The 19,830-nt window shown below is 36.9% G+C and overlaps 1 protein-coding gene across 1 annotated transcript in view; it reads left to right on the forward strand.

The window, feature by feature from the left end:
- LOC140172625 (uncharacterized) overlaps window positions 1–17,911 on the forward strand; it is a 32,793-nt gene extending 14,882 nt beyond the window's left edge. Inside the window, 1 exon segment of the mRNA XM_072195762.1 lies at window positions 15,433–17,911. Within this exon segment, the coding sequence (XP_072051863.1) occupies window positions 15,433–16,929 (1,497 nt within the window). The 3' untranslated portion in view covers window positions 16,930–17,911.
- Window positions 17,912–19,830: the final 1,919 nt, after the last annotated feature.

Raw genomic sequence — 19,830 nt, forward strand, 5'->3', positions numbered from 1 at the left:
TGCGTATTTTTGGTAGGCCATACCTTTTTTTTAACTTCGTTCTTTCCATTTGTCACTTCCCCTTCCTTTCTTTCTTTCGTTCGTTCGTTCGTTCTTTGTTTTCTTTGATCTCTTTTTGACACATCCTTCCGTCCTCACTTTCTTTCATTCCTACCCTTTCCCACCATTTATTTATTTATTTCTCGCCAGGGCTCCTTGTCATTAAACCTTTCTTTCCTTTCATTTCTTTCTTTCTTTCTTATTTTCCTTCGTTCTCAGTCCTTCTATCTCTCTTTACTTTTACTCACATCATTTCTTTACTTCTTTCTCATTTTCCCTCTCTGTGTCTTTTTCCTTCTATCTATATCTCTTACGTTAGGTTTTTCTTTCCCTTTCTCCTACTCTGACTTTCTTCCTGTCTAGGCCTACTCAAGTTATAGTCAAACGCATCAAAACTCAAAATTTATTTTCAAATTACAAATTTACGTACCTTTAAATCAGTTGTATGTAGCGTGATATGGACAGGCATGTGCCTCCGATCGATCTGAAAATGTAGAAAATTCCACATGAAAATTGCCGAAAAACTGCGGCCATCCAGCCCCCCCCATGGTCGGTGACCCCCCCTCAATATGATGACATAACTGCTTAAAATCTTCTAACGGTAATAGCATTTACTGTCGAAATTTTCGTACCGTCTCTGCCATTTTTGCGTCTTGAGGTTGTCGCGTGCTCGCTCGCTGGGTTGCTATGCGTGTGTGCGTATTAATGTGCGTAGGCCTATAGCATGGCAACGAAATGACGGGCCACCATTGGTTGATCCACCAAATAAATCCAAATAATTATTTGTATTTATTAATTTATCTATTTATCTATGCAATTACCATTCATCTGGAAATGCTAGAACTTATTTATTTATCTATTGATTAATTTATTTGTCATCTATAATCTCTGACATGATACCGATGAGTCGATCAGTTCCTCTTCAAAGTATCGATTATCGGCAAGTTCCTTTTTAATAGTATAGATACAAACATAAGTTTATTGCTATTAGATTTGATAAAACTACAATTAGTATAGGCCTACTAATAAACGCGCTGAACGTTTAAAAGGTAATATCCGTCTTTTTTATTGTAATGTATACAGTCAGTCGTGAGCACGGTCGCTAATGAGCTCAATCGGCTAGTTGTGAAATGAGGAAATCGGAAAATCTCGTTTCTCGCTCGCAATCCGTGTACAATAATTTAGACAAAAAAAACATGCTGAGCACTGGCTGACCTAAAATCCCAGCAAACACAAAACGTTTTCGACATCATTCACAAAAGGTTATAAAAAGGTTGTCAGAAAACGTTTAAATGTCGGATTATATAAAGGGTATATTAAGGGTATAAAACGTTTTCATCAACATTAAAAAACATTTTCTGATAATCTACTGCTCAGCACACACAAAATGTTTTACAGACATCGTTTAAATGTGACATGATCTGGTCCATGGGGGCCAAAGGCGGCAAATTTGAAATTGAGATAAAGGCAAAAATATGGAGTAAAAAAAACAATAAAATACATAAGAAAATAGACATCACAAAACTTCAGAACTTTAGAACCAAGTATATGCTAGACCTTTGGTGTTTTCAGTATATGATAGCCTAATGTTACTACAAGGTAATAATTATAGTAACTCAATTTTCAAAAATGCCTCCTTTGGCCCCATGGAGCAGATCATGTCACAAATGTCGGGTTACATAATGGGTAGAAAAACGTTTTAATAACATTCCAAAAACATTTTTGAAAACTTGATACAAAACATTCTATACAGAATGTTATTTTGGGGTTGAAAATATATTTTGCGAAAAATGTTTGCCCAAAATATTTCTAATAACGTTTTTAAAAACGTTTTCATGACCTTTATATGACACGATATTTAAATGTTATTAAAACGTTTTATAAAAAACATTTTAAGAACATTTCTCTGTTTGATGGGTGCAAATATTTTAACATAAAGTTATTTATGTGTTGACAAAATATTTGGCAAAATTAGTTTACAATAACATTTTGAACACATTTTAAAAATATTGTTGCAGTGTGTTTTCATACAAAACGTTTTAAAACGTTTTCATGACCTTTATATAACCGGACATTTAAACGTTATTGAAACATTTAAAAAACAGCGTAAGAACATTTCTGTGTTTGCTGGGTGCAAATATTTTAACATAATGTATATAATTTAGGGCCTAAGTGTTGACAAAATATTTGGCAAAATATGTTTGCAAAAATAGCTTACAATAACATTTTGAGCACATTTTAAAAATATTGTTGCAGTGTGTTTTAATACAAAACGTTTTAAAACGTTTTCATGACCTTTATATAACCCAACATTTAAATGTTATTAAAACATTTCAAAAACAGCGTAAGAACATTTCTGTGTTTGCTGGGTGTAAATATTTTAACATAATGTTATTTATGTGTTGATAAAATATTTGGCAAAATATGTTTGCAAACATAGTTTACAATAACATTTGAACACATTTAAAAAATATTGTTGCAGTGTGTTTTCATACAAAACGTTTTAAAACGTTTTCATGACCTTTATATAACCCGACATTTTAATGTTATAAAAAACGTTTTTACCTAAACCAAAAGCCAAAATATAACTTATTTAATAAAATGTTTTTGTGTTTGCTGGGTTAAGATGAGGTGTATACTGGCATCTGTTTAATTTAATTTAATTTAATTTAATTTAATATCCCAAATAATACGGGTGACCACATAACTGATGCATCCTTATATATAAACCACATTTTGTACTTTGTTCTCAAAAAAACATGGGCGATTCCATGCAAACATGAAAAATGCTCAGAACTTTGAAAGTGCTACAATGACAAATCGATCAGAGAAGATGTAATTCATTACATCTTCTCTGGTTTAATAGATATTCCAGAATCGACATCCTCAGATATTATAACTGCAAGTTTTACATCGATTGATCGATCGATCGATCAGGGTAGATAGTTTATCCTTAATCAATTGATCATGCTATTTAAATAACAAAAAGCATGTATAATAGAAGTCGTAATGAAAGTCAAGTATCACAAGCGGAATAGGTAGGCATATATAGCAGGCTGTACCGTGTACGGAGTAATAGGAGTATTCGAAACCGAACTTGAACTACCAGAGTGCAGTCCGCATTACTGCTCTTTAACCCTTGTTATCTGTTATTTATTTGCGAGCATTTGGTGTACATTTACGTGAACGTGTACGTTGATCGTCAATTCATTGGTCAAGACGTGGAGTTATTTCAATAAGCATGGTGAGTAAACTTACATTGGCTTTAAAACCAAAGATTATAAAACCCCAGTGTAAAACATATTCACTTGAATACATTTTTATGTATAAGATCCATGTTTTGGACCGTATCCATGCTCGATGTTTTCGTTGTTTTGGTTTTTTTTGGCTATATCTGGTTTCAAGTTTACGGAGTAATGTATGTGAAATTTAAAATATACCACATTGAATTGATGTAGTCCGAATAATCAGACCCAGAACAAAATATTAATTTCTGACATGATCGTGTACTGGGTCTGAACTGTTTCCATATGAAATCTTGATGGCAAATTGGACAATAGAAGCACATGGTTCTACGTGACAGCTTTTTAATCCCTATTCAGGTTACGTGAATCACGCTATTGTGGACCATCCTTCTGATACTTGAGTGTTTGGACAAGCGGAACGGTTTTTTGTCTACCTCTCTGTTTGTAAACAAACCAGGAGGTCGAAATCGTCCTCCTCGCCGAATACGAAAGTCAGCGTAATAGTACGGCACTGGAATTGATGGTGACAACAGTGATGATGAATAAGATCATATGCTAAGCCGAATCCAGTTTTTATATGTTCGATCAGAAAAGATTTTTTCGGGGACAAGGGAGTACATCAGACATATCGAATTGCAGAATACGAGGGATGTCCTTCAAATAATTTTGATATATTTTGAAATTCGCGATATAATACAAATTTTATGGCAAATTATTAAAAATTGATATTTTGGATATTTAATAATCCTCTTATAAATTAAAATGTGTAATAAATTATAAACTTTATGAATCTAATTAAATGTACTGAAAGTGTATGTAGCTGGGAGGAAAAGCCGATAATCATTTAAAAAGTTTGACCTTTCGTATTGAAGATACACATTTTAAGACCTAAAATGTTTAGGTCTTTTGTAAAGCTTTCATAAAGCATTCCAAAGCTTTTTTTAATCATTTTTTTTTAATCTATAAAATTCCTGAAATTGAGGCGAGATGGGATGAGAACCAACAAGAAGAGTCCTTAAAAAAGGACACTGTCCATTAGCAGCAGAGACATACAATCATATATAATTCATAGCATATCATCGGGATCTTTGTGTCCTTAAGGGCGTATTACACCCATATATTGGTTTGATTGGTCTAAAAATATTTTTTCATATATAGCTAGGCGATATATGCACGAATCATTTGAAATAAAAAAAAATATGAAAAAACAACGTGAAAGTGTCCTTTTTCACCCATTTGTCTTAAAGTTGACTGGTTGGTAAGGACGCTATAGTCTTCTTCACAACCGGTTTCTGCCGTTTCTAACATTCATCGATATTCACATACAGTACGTATTAGACTCTCGCTACCAGTCCAAAATACGACCTGCCTATGTATATTTAGGGCTGACACGTCAATTTGTATTACCAATAGGAAATACACAGGTCAGACATTTGAGAATAATTCTTTAAGATTTGGTAAAAAAGTTGGTAGCCGCCTCATTATGCTACCTAATCCAAAATTTTGTTGAAATAAAATTAAGGATCGAATGCGTTTTAGTGTCAAAAAAGGCAAAATTCCCGTCAAACTTTCGCCGAATTCTGCACCCTTGCGAAGCCCTCGGGCGGGTGCACAGTTAAATCGGGAATAAAAATATCCGACCTTTGCGATCAAAAACAACAAATTACAACATTGGACCATGTTTGGACATACTATAGGCAAAAAAAAACACTATTGCCAAATAATATAGAATAGAACATTTGACATCAACTTGACAAACTAATGAAGAAAATGTGCTCCATAAACATTAGGTAAGTGCGCAAAACAATTCCTATTCAAATGCGTGTATAAAACTGAACAGGGCCGGACGGCTACAAGACTACCGCAGAAGTTCAAAGTTCTCGTGTTGCCAGATTCAAACCAGATGAGCATGTACAAAGAGCTTTTAAATAGAAATAGAGTCGCAATAGATTATATAATCTTTTGTTCGTTTGATGCCGATTAGAAGTTGCGACAGGCTATTCATAAAAGTGGTACCATTGTTTCGAATAAAGGGGTTCCGCCATTAAATTGGTCACTGATCCGGCATCATATTAACGCTCTACATGACAGGCGAGTATCAATAAGTGACCACACTACAGTCATGTGTAAGGGCAGTCATGTGTAAAGTGGTACCATTGTACTTACGTATCCCAAATGTGTGCTTGTGTGGGTCTGAACTCTATAAAGGAGGCTTTAGCTGTCGATGCAATCATCTTTACCACCCACCTGACGTTAGGCGTTTCATTTAAATAAATTGAATGCTCTTCCTGATCGATTACACATTAGAATGTATGAATGCTGCCATGTACAGTCCATATATCTATATTACACTATAATGGTAATCGCTATACGTATACATGTAAGTATAAGTATAGGCCTATAAAGGTTGTTTTTAAGAAATTTCCATTTAATTTTATTTTAAGGAGATTGGTATAGAAATAGTGGCGTATCCAATGAGGGGAGGGGGTTGCGAAGGGGCAGATTCACCCCTGTGAGAAGTCTTGGGAGGGGAGGAGGGAGGAAGAGGGAGGAGGGGATATGGAGATTGAGAGAGGGCTGGAGGAAGGGAGAAATGAAAAGATATAATAAAGACAAGTAGATAAATAGAAATATATAAAGGGAAATGATGGGAATGAGAGAGGGAGGGTGAGAGGGGACAATGAGAGGGAGGGAGTGATAAAGTGTATGATGAATACATTTAATAATAATTATTAGGCCTATATAATAACTAAACACATAACAGCACTGGGCAGCCATTCGATGATGTCAATGCCTTTATTCTTTACGTAATTAAAACACCCAGTCAGATGTATTTCACACCTACCAAACACAAGTCACCCAATTTCGAAAACTGGACGTTGAATGTACACTCTCCTGAATATTGATTGGCAACATTTTCCAATATGTCAGCGCTCTAATCGGAAACAATAGAACAATAGACCCTGCAGAGCGTTGAGCATGTATGCCTAGCACCTTCTCTTGGTAAAATCCCTGATAAAATCAAGAAATGTATGTTGTGCCTCCTCCCCTCCCCGTGATGTGGCGTCATGGGGGATCATGGGCGTAGCTAGGAATTTTAAGGGGGGCAAAGGAGTGAAAGGGGAAACCCTCATTCAAGGGGGAATTTGTGACGAAACAAAATAGGCTCAAAAGTACAAAAAGACCCTAGTAAAATTCTTCAGGGCGACCGCATCCAAGGGGGGGGCGGACTTCCCATAGGGGGTGGGGTAGCTTCCCCCATTGCCCCCTTATGTAGGGGCCTACGGCACTGGACGTATGAGAAATTTGCTCAATTCCGCAATTTAAGACATTTTAACAATTCCGCAATTTTAGACATTTTAAATGGTAGGCCCTAATAAAGTGAGTGGAAAAAGTGAACATATTAAATAATAGTAGACCTATTATACCCCGGGGTATATTAATACTTGGCTTTTGCAATAATATAGGCCTACGTGCCAAAACTTGCGGCTTGCCCCTTTTCGGCCTGCCTAAAACTGAATACCGGCTGCCATGTAGGCCTATGTGTAGGGGGATAATGTTTTGGTATGTCGATAGAGGGGTTGGCATGTCAAAGTGGGGAGCCTAAAGATTTGTTGGCATGGGGAAAGCAATTCACCGCCCCAGATGGCGAGTTGCGATAATATAAACTGAATCAGCGGTGTAAAGCACGAGTATAGGCCTACAATTCCGCAATTTAATAATAGGCGTACATTTTAAAGGTAACACGGAAAAATGAAAGTTAGCCCGGGGTCATAACACTACTAAAATATTCAATAAGCATGATAAGGGGCTCACTGGGGGATTTCCAAATGCTGTAGGCCTACCAACTGAAATTTCTTACCGGGTACCTCTTGCATTCCCCTTCCCTTATATGGGGGTTATATATACATATGACAATATAATACTAAAGACCTATCTGTGTACCAAATCTGAACCCTGTAGCTACTTTATTTGCTGAGAAACGGCCGGCCCTTTGTTTTAACATTTAGGCCCCTGGGGCCCCTAGCCTTGTACATATGGGGCCAAAATGGGCAAAAGGCACATCTACATCTTAGGGCCCATACATATGCCACATATGAGCCCTAGTCATCTTATACTTATAGAGCTAGGCTTGTCAATTTGTTGCACCATATTTTAACATATGGGCCCCTGGGGCCCATAATATATAACATATGGGGCTCTTGTATATTTGTATATATAGAGTACCCCTAGGGCTATCAGTGTACCAACTCAGGGTCCTGAAGCTGCTTCATTTGATGAGAAATGGCGTGCTTTATATTTTCACATTTGGGCCCCTGGGGCCCGTGACCTTTAACCTCTGGGGCCAAGATGGGCAAAAGGCACTTCTACGGGGTAGGGCCCATAAGTGTACCACATATGGGCCCCAGGGCCTTTGTAGTTTTAGCGCTAGCCTTGACAGAATGATGTGTTTGATGAAGGAGGAGGAGGAGAAGAAACCACAGGATGGGAAGATACCCTGCATGCTATTGCATGCGGGTATAAGAAACCACAGGATAACAATATACCCGTCCATGCTTCGCATGCGGGTATAAAGAAAGAAGAACCTGTAAGAAAAAAGACACAGCCGTGACTAACGTCACGGCTGTGTAATAACGTCACGGCTGTGTAAATACAATTTTTGAAGGCAAAACAGCAAGGAATCTAAATATAACTAGAAGGCTATATATTTGTACACAAATACGGCTATACCCGCATGTTATCGGTGTACCCAAACTTACAGTCCTTATTTGCTGAGGCCTTAAAATAAAGAAATTGTATGTGTAAAAAGTGAAAGTCCAAGTCACAAGCTTTAATTGAATGTAGGTTGCACTGTCGTAGCACTTAAAATAAATATATTGTAAAAAGTACCCTCCCAGGGGAGTCGTCTCTCTTATTCTCCATAGGGTGCTGTTGTCAGTCTCTCTTACTCACAGTGAGGCTTTGCAATATGATTCAGGGGAAACTATTACAGACGGAGTATGTAAATTAAATGGAACAGCCATTTCAGAGGGAGTAGGTAAATTAAACGGAACAGCCTTTTTTGGCGCCATTTCAGAGGGAGTATGTAAATTAAATGGAACAGCCTTAACGCATCACGCTGGTATTTCCAATCTGTCTGTTTAGTCCTCCGTGTGTGGGGTGGGTGGGTGTGTGGGTGTTAGTAACAATATAATTCTCAGGTGCTATCTGTGTACAAATTCTGAGCCCGGAAGCTGCCTTATTTGATGAGAAACGGCCCGCCCTTTGTTTTAACATTTGGGGCCCTGGGGCCCATAATATTTGACTTATGAGACCCATGTACATAATTATGTTGAAGTATAATTTCCTAGTGCTATCAGTAGACTCAAGCTGGCCACTGTAGCTACTTTATTTACTAAGTAACGGCCGGCCCTATGTTTTAGCGTTTGGGGCCCTGGGGCCAATATTATGTGATATATGGGGCTCATATTTACATATAACAATGTAGTCCTCAGGTGCAAACTGTGTACCAACTCTGAGCCATAAAGCTACTTTATATAATGAGAAACGGCTGGCCCTTTGTTTTAACATTTGGGGCCCTGGGGCCCAATATATATGACTTATGGGGCTCATGTACATATGTTGAAGTATGATTCTCAAGTGCTATCAGTAGACTCAAGCTGGGCATTGTAGCTGCTTTATTTACTGAGTAACGACCGGCCCTATGTTTTAGCGTTTGGGGCCCTGGGGCCCATATTATGTGACATATTATATGGGGATTATATATGGTCGAATCCAACCAAAAGTGTCCACGGGCCAAAAATAAAAGTCCGAAATAAAAATGTCTCCACAATTTTTTCCTTTTGCCCATTGATTAATGACATATTGGCCTAATAGGAACCAAAAGTGCCATTACTAATCTTGAAAAATAAATCCAGGACGTGTGATAGTAAATGTGATATCAAAACCCAATGTTACCTACGAATACCACTAGGATGCTTTCACTATCGCAATACTAATCAACCTAAAACAAATGGAATATTCCCATTAACGCTTTTTTTCGTGTAATGTAGACCACAGGGTGTCAGGAAAATGCTAGCTTAACCAGAAAATATTTGTTTTTATTTTTATAACACGATCACTATGATCTTAGTCAATTTATGCTAGTTTATTTTTGAAAATGAAGTTTAGGTCAGTTTCTGTATTTTATTTATCAAATGAGTATGAATCAATTTACACATTGTATAAGAACGAGTAGGATATATGTTTTCAAGAATAATAGGAATTATACGCATACACCTAACGCTTTATACAATTAAAAGGTGAAGAAACCCGGGTATTCGTAGGTAACATGAGCGATTTAACAATATCTATATTGAGTTTAGAGGTTTAAATTTTGCTATTATGGTAATGCATTAAGAAAATGGTAGTTTTTAGATCTCTTTCAGATGGTACGTCCAAATGAATAAATGCTATTACCTTAGATCAAACATTTTTGATGCTTTTAGCAAGATTTTGACCACTTCATTTTGATATACAAGTAGTTAATCAGCAATTTTACATGATAGATAATTGTTGAATGAATCCGTATATGGGTAATAATAGTGTCCTGGGGTACCGCTTAAAGTTTTGACAATTAATTTCCATTGGTAGGGACACTTCATTACACATGTCATGTATTATGCTGTATTCGTAAGTAACATTTCAGTATTTGTAGGTAAGAATTAGACTTTCGGTGGATATCGCAATCAAAACTTCATTTTACAAAGCACTTTGAATGTATTATTTTCTTTATGTGCGTTTATTGATACTTTAGACCCTATCATGTATTAATAATGTCGGTTCACAGCGGTTGAAAGAGGATTGAAGTAAGAAACAAAGGCACTAAAGTGACTTTAATTTGTTTAATTGCACACAAATCGCTTAAAACCGTTATTGCAGACTTGTGAAGTCCATCTTGGAGTCAGTTACGTCTTGTGGGCTTTCGTTTGAGGGCAACTACAATTAGCTTTATACCAGGGTCCATCACTGTGTTGTCTAGATCATGAGAGAATGAGAACAGTCGTTTTTTCCATGGTATTCGTAAGTAACCTTAGCGAAAACGTCAAAAGTTACCTTCGAATAAATCAATTTGGACACAAATTACTCAGAAACCAGAAGGTCGGTAAACATTTAAAATGAAGCACACATGACAGTTGACAAATCCAAGTATTTATCCCTTCTAATCTTCTTTGAATCTGATTTTTCTTTCAAATGAGCAGACCGTCGTCTATTTCAGTACATATTTTTCAACAATTAAGCCGTATTCAGTTTTGCATGGTGGGCATGTATGTGAATTCGCAACTTTCATTGACATATGATTTGATAGCAAACATACAGGCCTTCGTTATGTACCAATATGGGCATTGGCATGAATGGCGTACTTTCACAATACTGTCATGTTGAAAAATTGTATTCGTAGGTAACATTCGGTTACCGAAATTTACCTACGAATACTTGCTTTATTGTTGACATCTCAGAAATATTTAAACGCAGGCTATTGAAACTTGGTAGAAATAAAGAGTGTATTACCCTGCACTTATTGCTTAACTATTGTTTACTATTCTCTCACTTTGTGGAAATGACACAGCTTTTAACATGTATTCGGAGGTAATGCATATTTTTTACCAAACCTACCTTTGTGCCATTTAGAATTTCTGGCAGCTTAACACAATAATTAAGATGTCCGAATGCAATGCATTTCAGTATTGGACATATCAAAGCTTGTATCAATTGCGCATTTATTAGTGATTTCCATTTTTTAAAGATATATCTAGTGCTATGAAAAATTGTATTCGTAGGTAATGTAAAAAAATACCACTCAAAAAATTATCACAAAAATTCATAATTATGTACAAATATGTGAAAAATTGAACAAGCAATCTTTGAATACACACCTTTCAGGAAATCAATTTAGATTCAATCCAATGACTTCTTTTCATAACTGATTTAGATGTTTTTAAAAATACTGTAAGAAATATTTTGAAAAAATGGGTAAAAATAGCATGTTTTGGGGTCTCTGTGTCTAAGTTTTTCACAGAAGGGGTCTTATTATATATGGCGCGAAGCGTATGATCAAGGCGAATAAACACAATACAAAAACGAATGCCAATTGATTAATACTTTTAAGTTATGGCCCTGAACATGCCGTGTACACTTTTCGTTGGATTCGACCATATACATATGACAATATAATACTAAAGACCTATCTGTGTACCAAATCTGAACCCTGTAGCTACTTTATTTGTTGAGAAACGGTCGGCCCTTTGTTTTAAAATTTGGGCCCCTGGGGCCCCCAGCCTTGTACATCTGGGGCCAAAATGGGCAAAAGGCACATCTACAACTTAGGGCCCATGATACATATGCCACATATGAGCCCTAGTGATCTTGTACTTTTAGAGCTAGGCTTGTCAATCTGTTGCACCATATTTTAACATTTGGGCCCCTGGGGCCCATAATATATAACATATGGGGCTCTTGTATATTTGTAAATATAGAGTACCCCTAGGGCTATCAGTGTACCAACTCAGGGCCCTGAGGCTGCTTCATTTGATGAGAAATGGCGTGCTTTGTATTTTCACATTTGGGCCCCTGGGGCCCGTGTCCTTTGACCTCTGGGGCTAAGATGGGCAAAAGGCACTTCTACGGGGTAAGGCCCATAAGTGTACCACATATGGGCCCCAGGGCCTTTGTAGTTTTAGCGCTAGCCTTGACAGAATGATGTGTTTGATGGAGAAGGAGGAAAAGAAGAAACCACAGGATGGGAAGATACCCTGCATGCTATTGCATGCGGGTATAAATACAGATTTGGCGTATAAACAACAATAATGGAGAAAAATCACAAGAAGGTGATTTTTGGCACTTTTTTTATTAAACCAAAGTCAGGTGATCATAGCTAGTCCGTCTAGAAGGGCTATATCCACGCCCTCAGACGCCTGACCCTCAAACAATACAACCAGGCCTATTCAGAAAACATAGTGCTTGGATATACATATTTTTAATCCTGGTGTTACAATTAGGCATGAAATTTAGTGTCAGATTTTTAATGTCAGATTTTTGATTTACATAGTCCTTAACTTCGCCCGCGAGCTTTTTTCGGAATTCATTTTTTAGCGTTTCAAACTAATATAGTTTGCTAAAGAAAGATATTTCCCACCTCTGTAACACTAGTGGAAATTTAGAATGAGAATTCTTTCAAAACGATGAGAATTGGACAAAAGTATGAGAATTGATAATTTTCTCATTTCTATAAAACTTTCTCATCCAAATGAATGAGAAATACTAATTAACCTGTCAACAACCTGTCACAAATGGTTGTTTGACACTGAAATTAATGTGAGCTTCATTTTCTAATACAAAATTATTATGATTACTTTATTTTGATCCAAAACACATACATGTATCCAAATAGGTGTATATAAAATGCAAGTAAGCCATAACCAGTATAACGTGAGACATTGTAAATTTATCTCACAGATTTCATAATGGATTATAATTTTTTTAAATAAAAATCGATAAACCTGCCGTTATAGGTGTTATCTGAATTTTCAAAAAGGGATAAATGAAAAAAAAATACCCGGCGCCAATGAGATTCGAACTCTAGACCTCCTGATCACAATCCCAGTAACGAATCCACTACACTGCAGGAGAACCGATGTTACTCGTTCTAATTTATTGATAATATGTATAACAAGAATGACGCAATAACGGTCTACCAACATGATATAACTTAAAAGGTAATATATATTTATTTTACATAAATGGTAGACCGTGGCAATTTGCCTTAAATGGAGGAATAATAACCTATAAACATATAGCACACAAAAAGGTGTGTAAAGTGACCGTGTATATTCAAAATATATTTTAGGTAAAATTTGTTTATTTATTTATTTATTTATTTATTTATTTATTTATTTATTTATTTATTGACCTTCCGTGCAAACACCCTATTGTATAATGTTAACATTTCTATACGAAATTTTAAATTAATAAATCTTGATTGCTTGATGCCCTGTTCCATGTATCAATGTTTGTGTTTCCTTCAACATGTTTGATTTTGTTTTTATCTCCTATTATAGACATTCATAGGCCTAATAACTGCATATGCATATTTCGCACCCTCAGTCAATAAAGCAGTTCATATGAAGTTCACCATAGGATATTTTATTTGTATAATTTCCAACCTATTTAATTTTTGAATCCCTCCCTCCCCCACCGATCAATGTTGGAGCAAACATAGAGCACATTAAAAAAATGCGCGTTTGTTATACAACATTGAATAAGGGGAGCGGGGAGAGTCATTAAACTATGGAAGCATCCCAGCAAATTATCACTTGATTGTAGTTATATATAGAACACAAGGATGGCGGTTGAAACTTAAATTCCTCATTTAAAACAATGTGACAGGTGGTTGACATGTTAATTAACATTTCTCATTCATTTGGATGAGAAAAATTTCAATTCTCATGATTTTGTCCAATTCTCATCGCTTTGAAAGAATTCTCATTTGAAATTTTCTACTAGTGTAAGGCACATCGTGTGGGTCTATATATTATTTATCATAATTTCCGTTTTAATTTAACCCTTTTCCATTTCAGACTGCTGAAATGTCCAACTCCGTACTTAAAATACTTGTATTTCGAAATCAACCAACAGAAATAATCGATATTTCTATTGTGGCTTGCAGAATCATTCATCCATGGGGAACATCCTTCATTAGCGAACTATATTACTTTGAAAAGCTAAAAACCTCATCCAATAAAAGTATATATATATAACCCGACAAGTTGAAGCCTGTTAAAATCAAAAATCTTACACTAGAAGACTACATTTCACGCCTGTGTTTAACACCAGGATTTGGAAAAAAATATATAGCATCAAGCATTATGGTTTTGTTCTCACATTAACTGAAAAAAAAAATATTACTTGTAATTTGACAGAGAAAATTAATTTTAACGTGAAAAGGTGTAACTCAAAATTTTGCTCATTTCAACACCGATTTCGATCGTTTATATGGCCTAATTAAATGACTAAGCTGGCCTTGTACAACAATGGCCAACAGGAGACTGTCGTTCTACGTGATTAGGCCATACATACCTATTTTCATTTTGTTAAATATTTTGCGATTTATTTCAAAAAGCGCTAAGGGGAACTTATTATTACTTATTCTATTACCCCCACGACCCATTATTCAAAATCGCACACTGTGATTTGTTGAAACGCGTCACATGACAGACCATTAATTAGCGATAAAGTGTCAAGGGGAACGAACTTTATGTTCTTCTATCATCACAGCGCACAGCAGAGCGCACAGCACACCTGCTTATGTAGGGGAGAATGGAATGTCAGGGGTGTGTTATTGTATGTGCATACCTGCTTATAGGGGAGAATGGAATGTTAGGTTGTGTTATTGGAATGTGCATACGCTTTGGCTACGCGTATGCGCTCCACCTTGAGGTAAACAACTTGAAATATTTGGGCAAAAAATTTGATATTTTATCTTTAAATCACACTATTTTGTGGTAATAGAATAGAAATAAAGGGTGCAGCATTATCCTTTACACACAAATAATGTGTCCTCGGCAGTAAAACGTTTAAATAATGGGTTCGGCTGCGCCTCACCCATTATTTACGTTTTACTGCCTCGGACACATTATTTTCGTGTATTAGGATCATGCATTACCCTTTATTTCTTAATTATTATGTTGTGGATCCTATATAGTTGTACTGATTGCACATTTTGAAAATTTTGTCTAATTATTCTTAGCCCGGTGATTTGATCCTATCATCTTTTGCTATAATACATGTACACTAATCTATGTCAAAGAGGTCAAGTGTGATGATATACCACCATTGAATCGCACACGTGACTCCACTCTCTCTTCCCATAATGCAACCGCAACCTACCTGGTCGAATATTCGACGCATCAAGTATTCGTTATAATTTATATCTGTTTATGAATGTTTGTTAACGAAAGACGTACGACTTTTATCGGTAGATCTGGTGGATTTGATGTTGAATATAATCGATTTTTAGTCAACAAACTCCCACCAGGATTGATCTAAATGAATGAAATAAAACAAGATTCTTTCGCTAATCGCATGCAATTTTTGCTTGTTTCCATTACAGAAAATGGCGAATAGACGTCCACGTGAGTGGGACTACTTAATGCCACATGTATGCAAGTATTGCGGGCAGAGATTTTACAACAATGTGTTACGATATTTGTCCCATAAAAGACACCATGAACTGGGAATCCGTCCTTACTGGTATGACTACAAGAGCAAAACGAGGAACATGACGTCCATGGTTAAGAATGCAAAGGAAGGTTTCACTATTTCTAAACTCAAAACGAGATGCGAAAAACAGCAACATAGGCACGGTAAACTGATTCATGGTAAACGTATCAATCGACCAAGGAATTACGGTATAGATTCAACATCTTTTATCGCATCTGGGAAATCATCCACGAGTCGAAGAAAAAAATACTCAATGGATAAAGGATTAAAGAAGGAAAAACATTTTAAATGTACATTGTGTAACAAATGTTGCACAACTTCAGATGATTTGAAGAAACATGAACGCAGTCATACTAAAGAGAAGCCTTTTAGATGTACATTTTGTAACAAAGGCTTCACAACGTCAGGTAGTTTGAAGAACCATGAACGTATACATACTGGAGAGAAACCATTTAGGTGTGCATTTTGTAGCAAAGGCTTTACAACGTCAAGTAATTTAAAGACACATGCACGTATTCATTCTAAAGAGATACCTTTTAAATGTTCATTTTGCAATATAAGCTTTACACGGTCAGATAGCTTGAAAACACATGAAAGAATACATACCGGAGAGAAGCCTTTTAGGTGTAAATTTTGTAACAAAGGCTTCACACAGTCAGGTAACTTGAAGATACATGAACGAATACATACTGAAGAGAAGCCTTTTATATGTACATTTTGTAACACAGGCTTCGCACTGTCAGGGCACTTGAAGAAACATGAACGTATACATAATGGAGAGAAACCATTCAGGTGTACATTTTGTAACAAATGCTTCACACAGTCGGATCACTTGAAGAAACATGAACGAATACATACTGGAGAGAAGCCTTTTAGATGTACAGTTTGTATCAGAGGCTTCACACAGTCAGGTAGTTTGAAGAGACATGAACGTATCCATACTGGAGAGAACCCGTTTCGATGTACATTTTGTAACAAAGGCTTCACAGAGTCAGGTAGTTTGAAGCGGCATGAGCGTATTCATTCTAAAGAGAACCCTTTTAAATGTACATTTTGTAACAAAGGCTTCACAACGTCAGATAGTTTGAAGAACCATGAACGTATACATACTGGAGAGAAACCATTTATATGTACATTTTGTAACAAAGGCTTTACAACGTCCGGTAATTTGAAGAGACATGAACGTATACATACTGGAGAGAAACCTTTTAAGTGTACGTTTTGTAATATAGGCTTCACAACGTCAGGTAGTTTGAAGACCCATGAACGTATACATACTGGAGAAAAACCATTTCGATGTGCATTTTGTAACAAAGACTTTACACAATCATGTCATTTGAAAAGTCATGAAGGTGTACATACTAAAGAGAAGCCGCTTAAATATTGATTGTGTAATCAAAGTTGTACACACTAAGACCATTATTTTGAAGGCACGTGAACGTTTTCATATTAACAAAAACCTTTAGTGTAGATTTAAAAACAAATACTTAACACAGTTATCTGTCTAGAAAGCACATAAACGTTTTCATACAACGAGAAGCATTTTATCTGTCAATTTTGAACCAAGATTTTACACAGGTCACTTACAGGAACATTGAACGTATATCCACACCAACGATAAGCCTTATCATAATACATCCCGAGGTATACATTTTGTAATCAAGTCTTCACAAAGTCATGTCATTTGAAGAAGTATGAACGTGCTGATCACCCTCTGATTACAGATACTGCTGAACTATCTACCTCTGATCACAGTTACTGAACTACTCCTGATCACAGGTACCGATGACCCACCTCTGATTACAGATATTGTTGCATTACCTCTGATCAGTTATTATTGCTGTGGTTACAGTTATTGTTGACCAACTCTGATATCACAGGTACTGTTGAACTACCTCTGATCACAGGTTCTGATAAACTACCTCTTATCACAGTTAGTTACTGTTGACCTACCTCTGATCACAGGTTCTGTTGACCCAGCTCTGATCACAGGTACTTACAATGTATGAACTGCCTCTGATCACAGTCACTGTTGAACTACCTCTGATCACAGGTACTTTTGCACTACCTCTGATCACAGGTACTGATGCATTCCCTCTGATCACAGTTACTGTTACACTTCCTCTGGTTACAAATATTGTTGACTTACCTGTGAACACAGGTACTATTGAACTACCTCTGATCACAGGTACTGTTGACCTACCTCCGATCATAGGTACTGTTGAACTATACCTCTGATCACAGTTATTGTTGAACACACACAATCATGACAATGTTCTGTATTATTAACCTGTTTATCGCAATCAATAAAATGAAAACGGAAAAACTGTAATTGATATCAACATTACTTCAACTCTTCAACATAAACCAGGAAACAAATTCGTTTTATTTTTTTTTTAATGTTAAGCACTACTTTTATGACGATCCTGACTCCTGAGTATGTTTAACCCACAAAAAAATTTTAACTTACATATAAGAGTTTTACATTACGTTATTATAAAGATAAATAGTGAATGTATGACTGGCGGCAATTCACTTATGGGTGGCGGTTGTCTGCTCTCACCCTATACAAAGGCTTTATAAACTCAACCCAGAAAGTATCGAAACGATTATAGATGGTCAGATATATCGGGAACTGAAATATATAGCAAATACGTATTATAATTAAGGTATATAAAGCGCAACTTTCCCCTGCGCATTTTAATACCTCTTTTGTTGCTCTACGATATCATTTGGTCGAGTTATGAGCGCTAGTGTGTGGCTTTAACTTGTAGGGGGTATTTTACAAAATTACACTTTTTTTTTATCCTCCTCAAAATATGTACCAACCCCAATAGATAATTAATCAAGAAAAAAGAAAAAAAAATCGAAACTGCTAACCCCCCTGTACATACCCTCTGAAAGTTTCAAATTAAGGTTGCCGAATTCGGCAGACTTGCACTGCTTTTAACACAGGGAATTTCTGACTTACAGACATGTATTGCTATAACATAGGTTATCACTGATAAAATGATAATGTTAGTGTCCACAATAATGTTAGTTCACATTTTAAGCAGTTTTAGGTAATAAAATATGTATTTTTTGTAGTGGGTGGGGTGGCAATGTTTGGGGGGGGGGGGCATAAAAGTCTACGTGTATTCAAGTTCCCCTGGAAATACGTAAAATCAACAAAATATTGTTTTTCATGCAATCCAACCTATTTGTCGAGTAAGATATCTACTGCTACATTGAAATCATTAATGCTTACATGATGTAATGTTGTTCAAATCAACTTTCATGTTGTTGGGGGTCATAAGCAAGATCAGACCTACCAAATGTGTAACAACCAGAAGTAAGAACTAGAAACCACAGTTGTGTTTGACCAAACACGAATATCTATGCCCGTGGCCCACACTCTCTCTAACACCCCACCAGACCATCACTCTCTTAATACTCCACCAGACACTCACTCGCTCTAAAACACCACCAGACTGGACCACACTCTCTCTAATACCCCACCAGACCCTCACTCTGTCTTATACTCCACCAGACACTCACTCGCTCTAAAACACCATCAGGTTGACCCATACTCTCTCTAATGCCCCACCAGACCCCCACTCTCTCTTATACTCCACCAGACACTCACACGCTCTAAAACACCAACAGGGTGACCCATTCTCTCTCTAATACCCTACTAAGCCTTCACTCTCTCTTATACTCCACTATACACTCACTCTCTCTAAAACACCACCAGACTGGACCATTCTCTAATACCCCACCAGACCCTCTCTCTTATACTCCACCAGACACTCACTCGCTCTAAAACACCACCAGGCTGACCCAAACTCTCTCTAATACCCCACCCAGCCATCACTCTCTCTTATACTCCACCAGACACTCACTCGCTCTAAAACACCAACAGGCTGACCCATACTCTCTCTAATACCCCACCAAGCCTTCACTCTCTCTTATACTCCACCAGACACTCACTCGCTCTAAAACACCAACAGGCTGACCCATACTCTCTCTAATACCCCACCAAGCCTTCACTCTCTCTTATACTCCACCAGACACTCACTCGCTCTAAAACACCACCAGGCTGACCCCAACTCTCTCTAATACCCCACCCAGCCATCACTCTCTCTTATACTCCACCAGACACTCACTAGCTCTAAAACACCCCCAGATTGGCGCACACTCTCTCTAATACCTCACCAGACCCTCACTCTCTCTTATAATCCACCAGACACTCACTCGCTCTAAAACACCACCAGGCTGGCCCAAACTCTCTCTAATACCCCACCAAGCC

The sequence above is a fragment of the Amphiura filiformis genome, chromosome 16 (assembly GCF_039555335.1).
Source record: "Amphiura filiformis chromosome 16, Afil_fr2py, whole genome shotgun sequence".
Lineage (NCBI taxonomy): Eukaryota > Metazoa > Echinodermata > Ophiuroidea > Amphilepidida > Amphiuridae > Amphiura > Amphiura filiformis.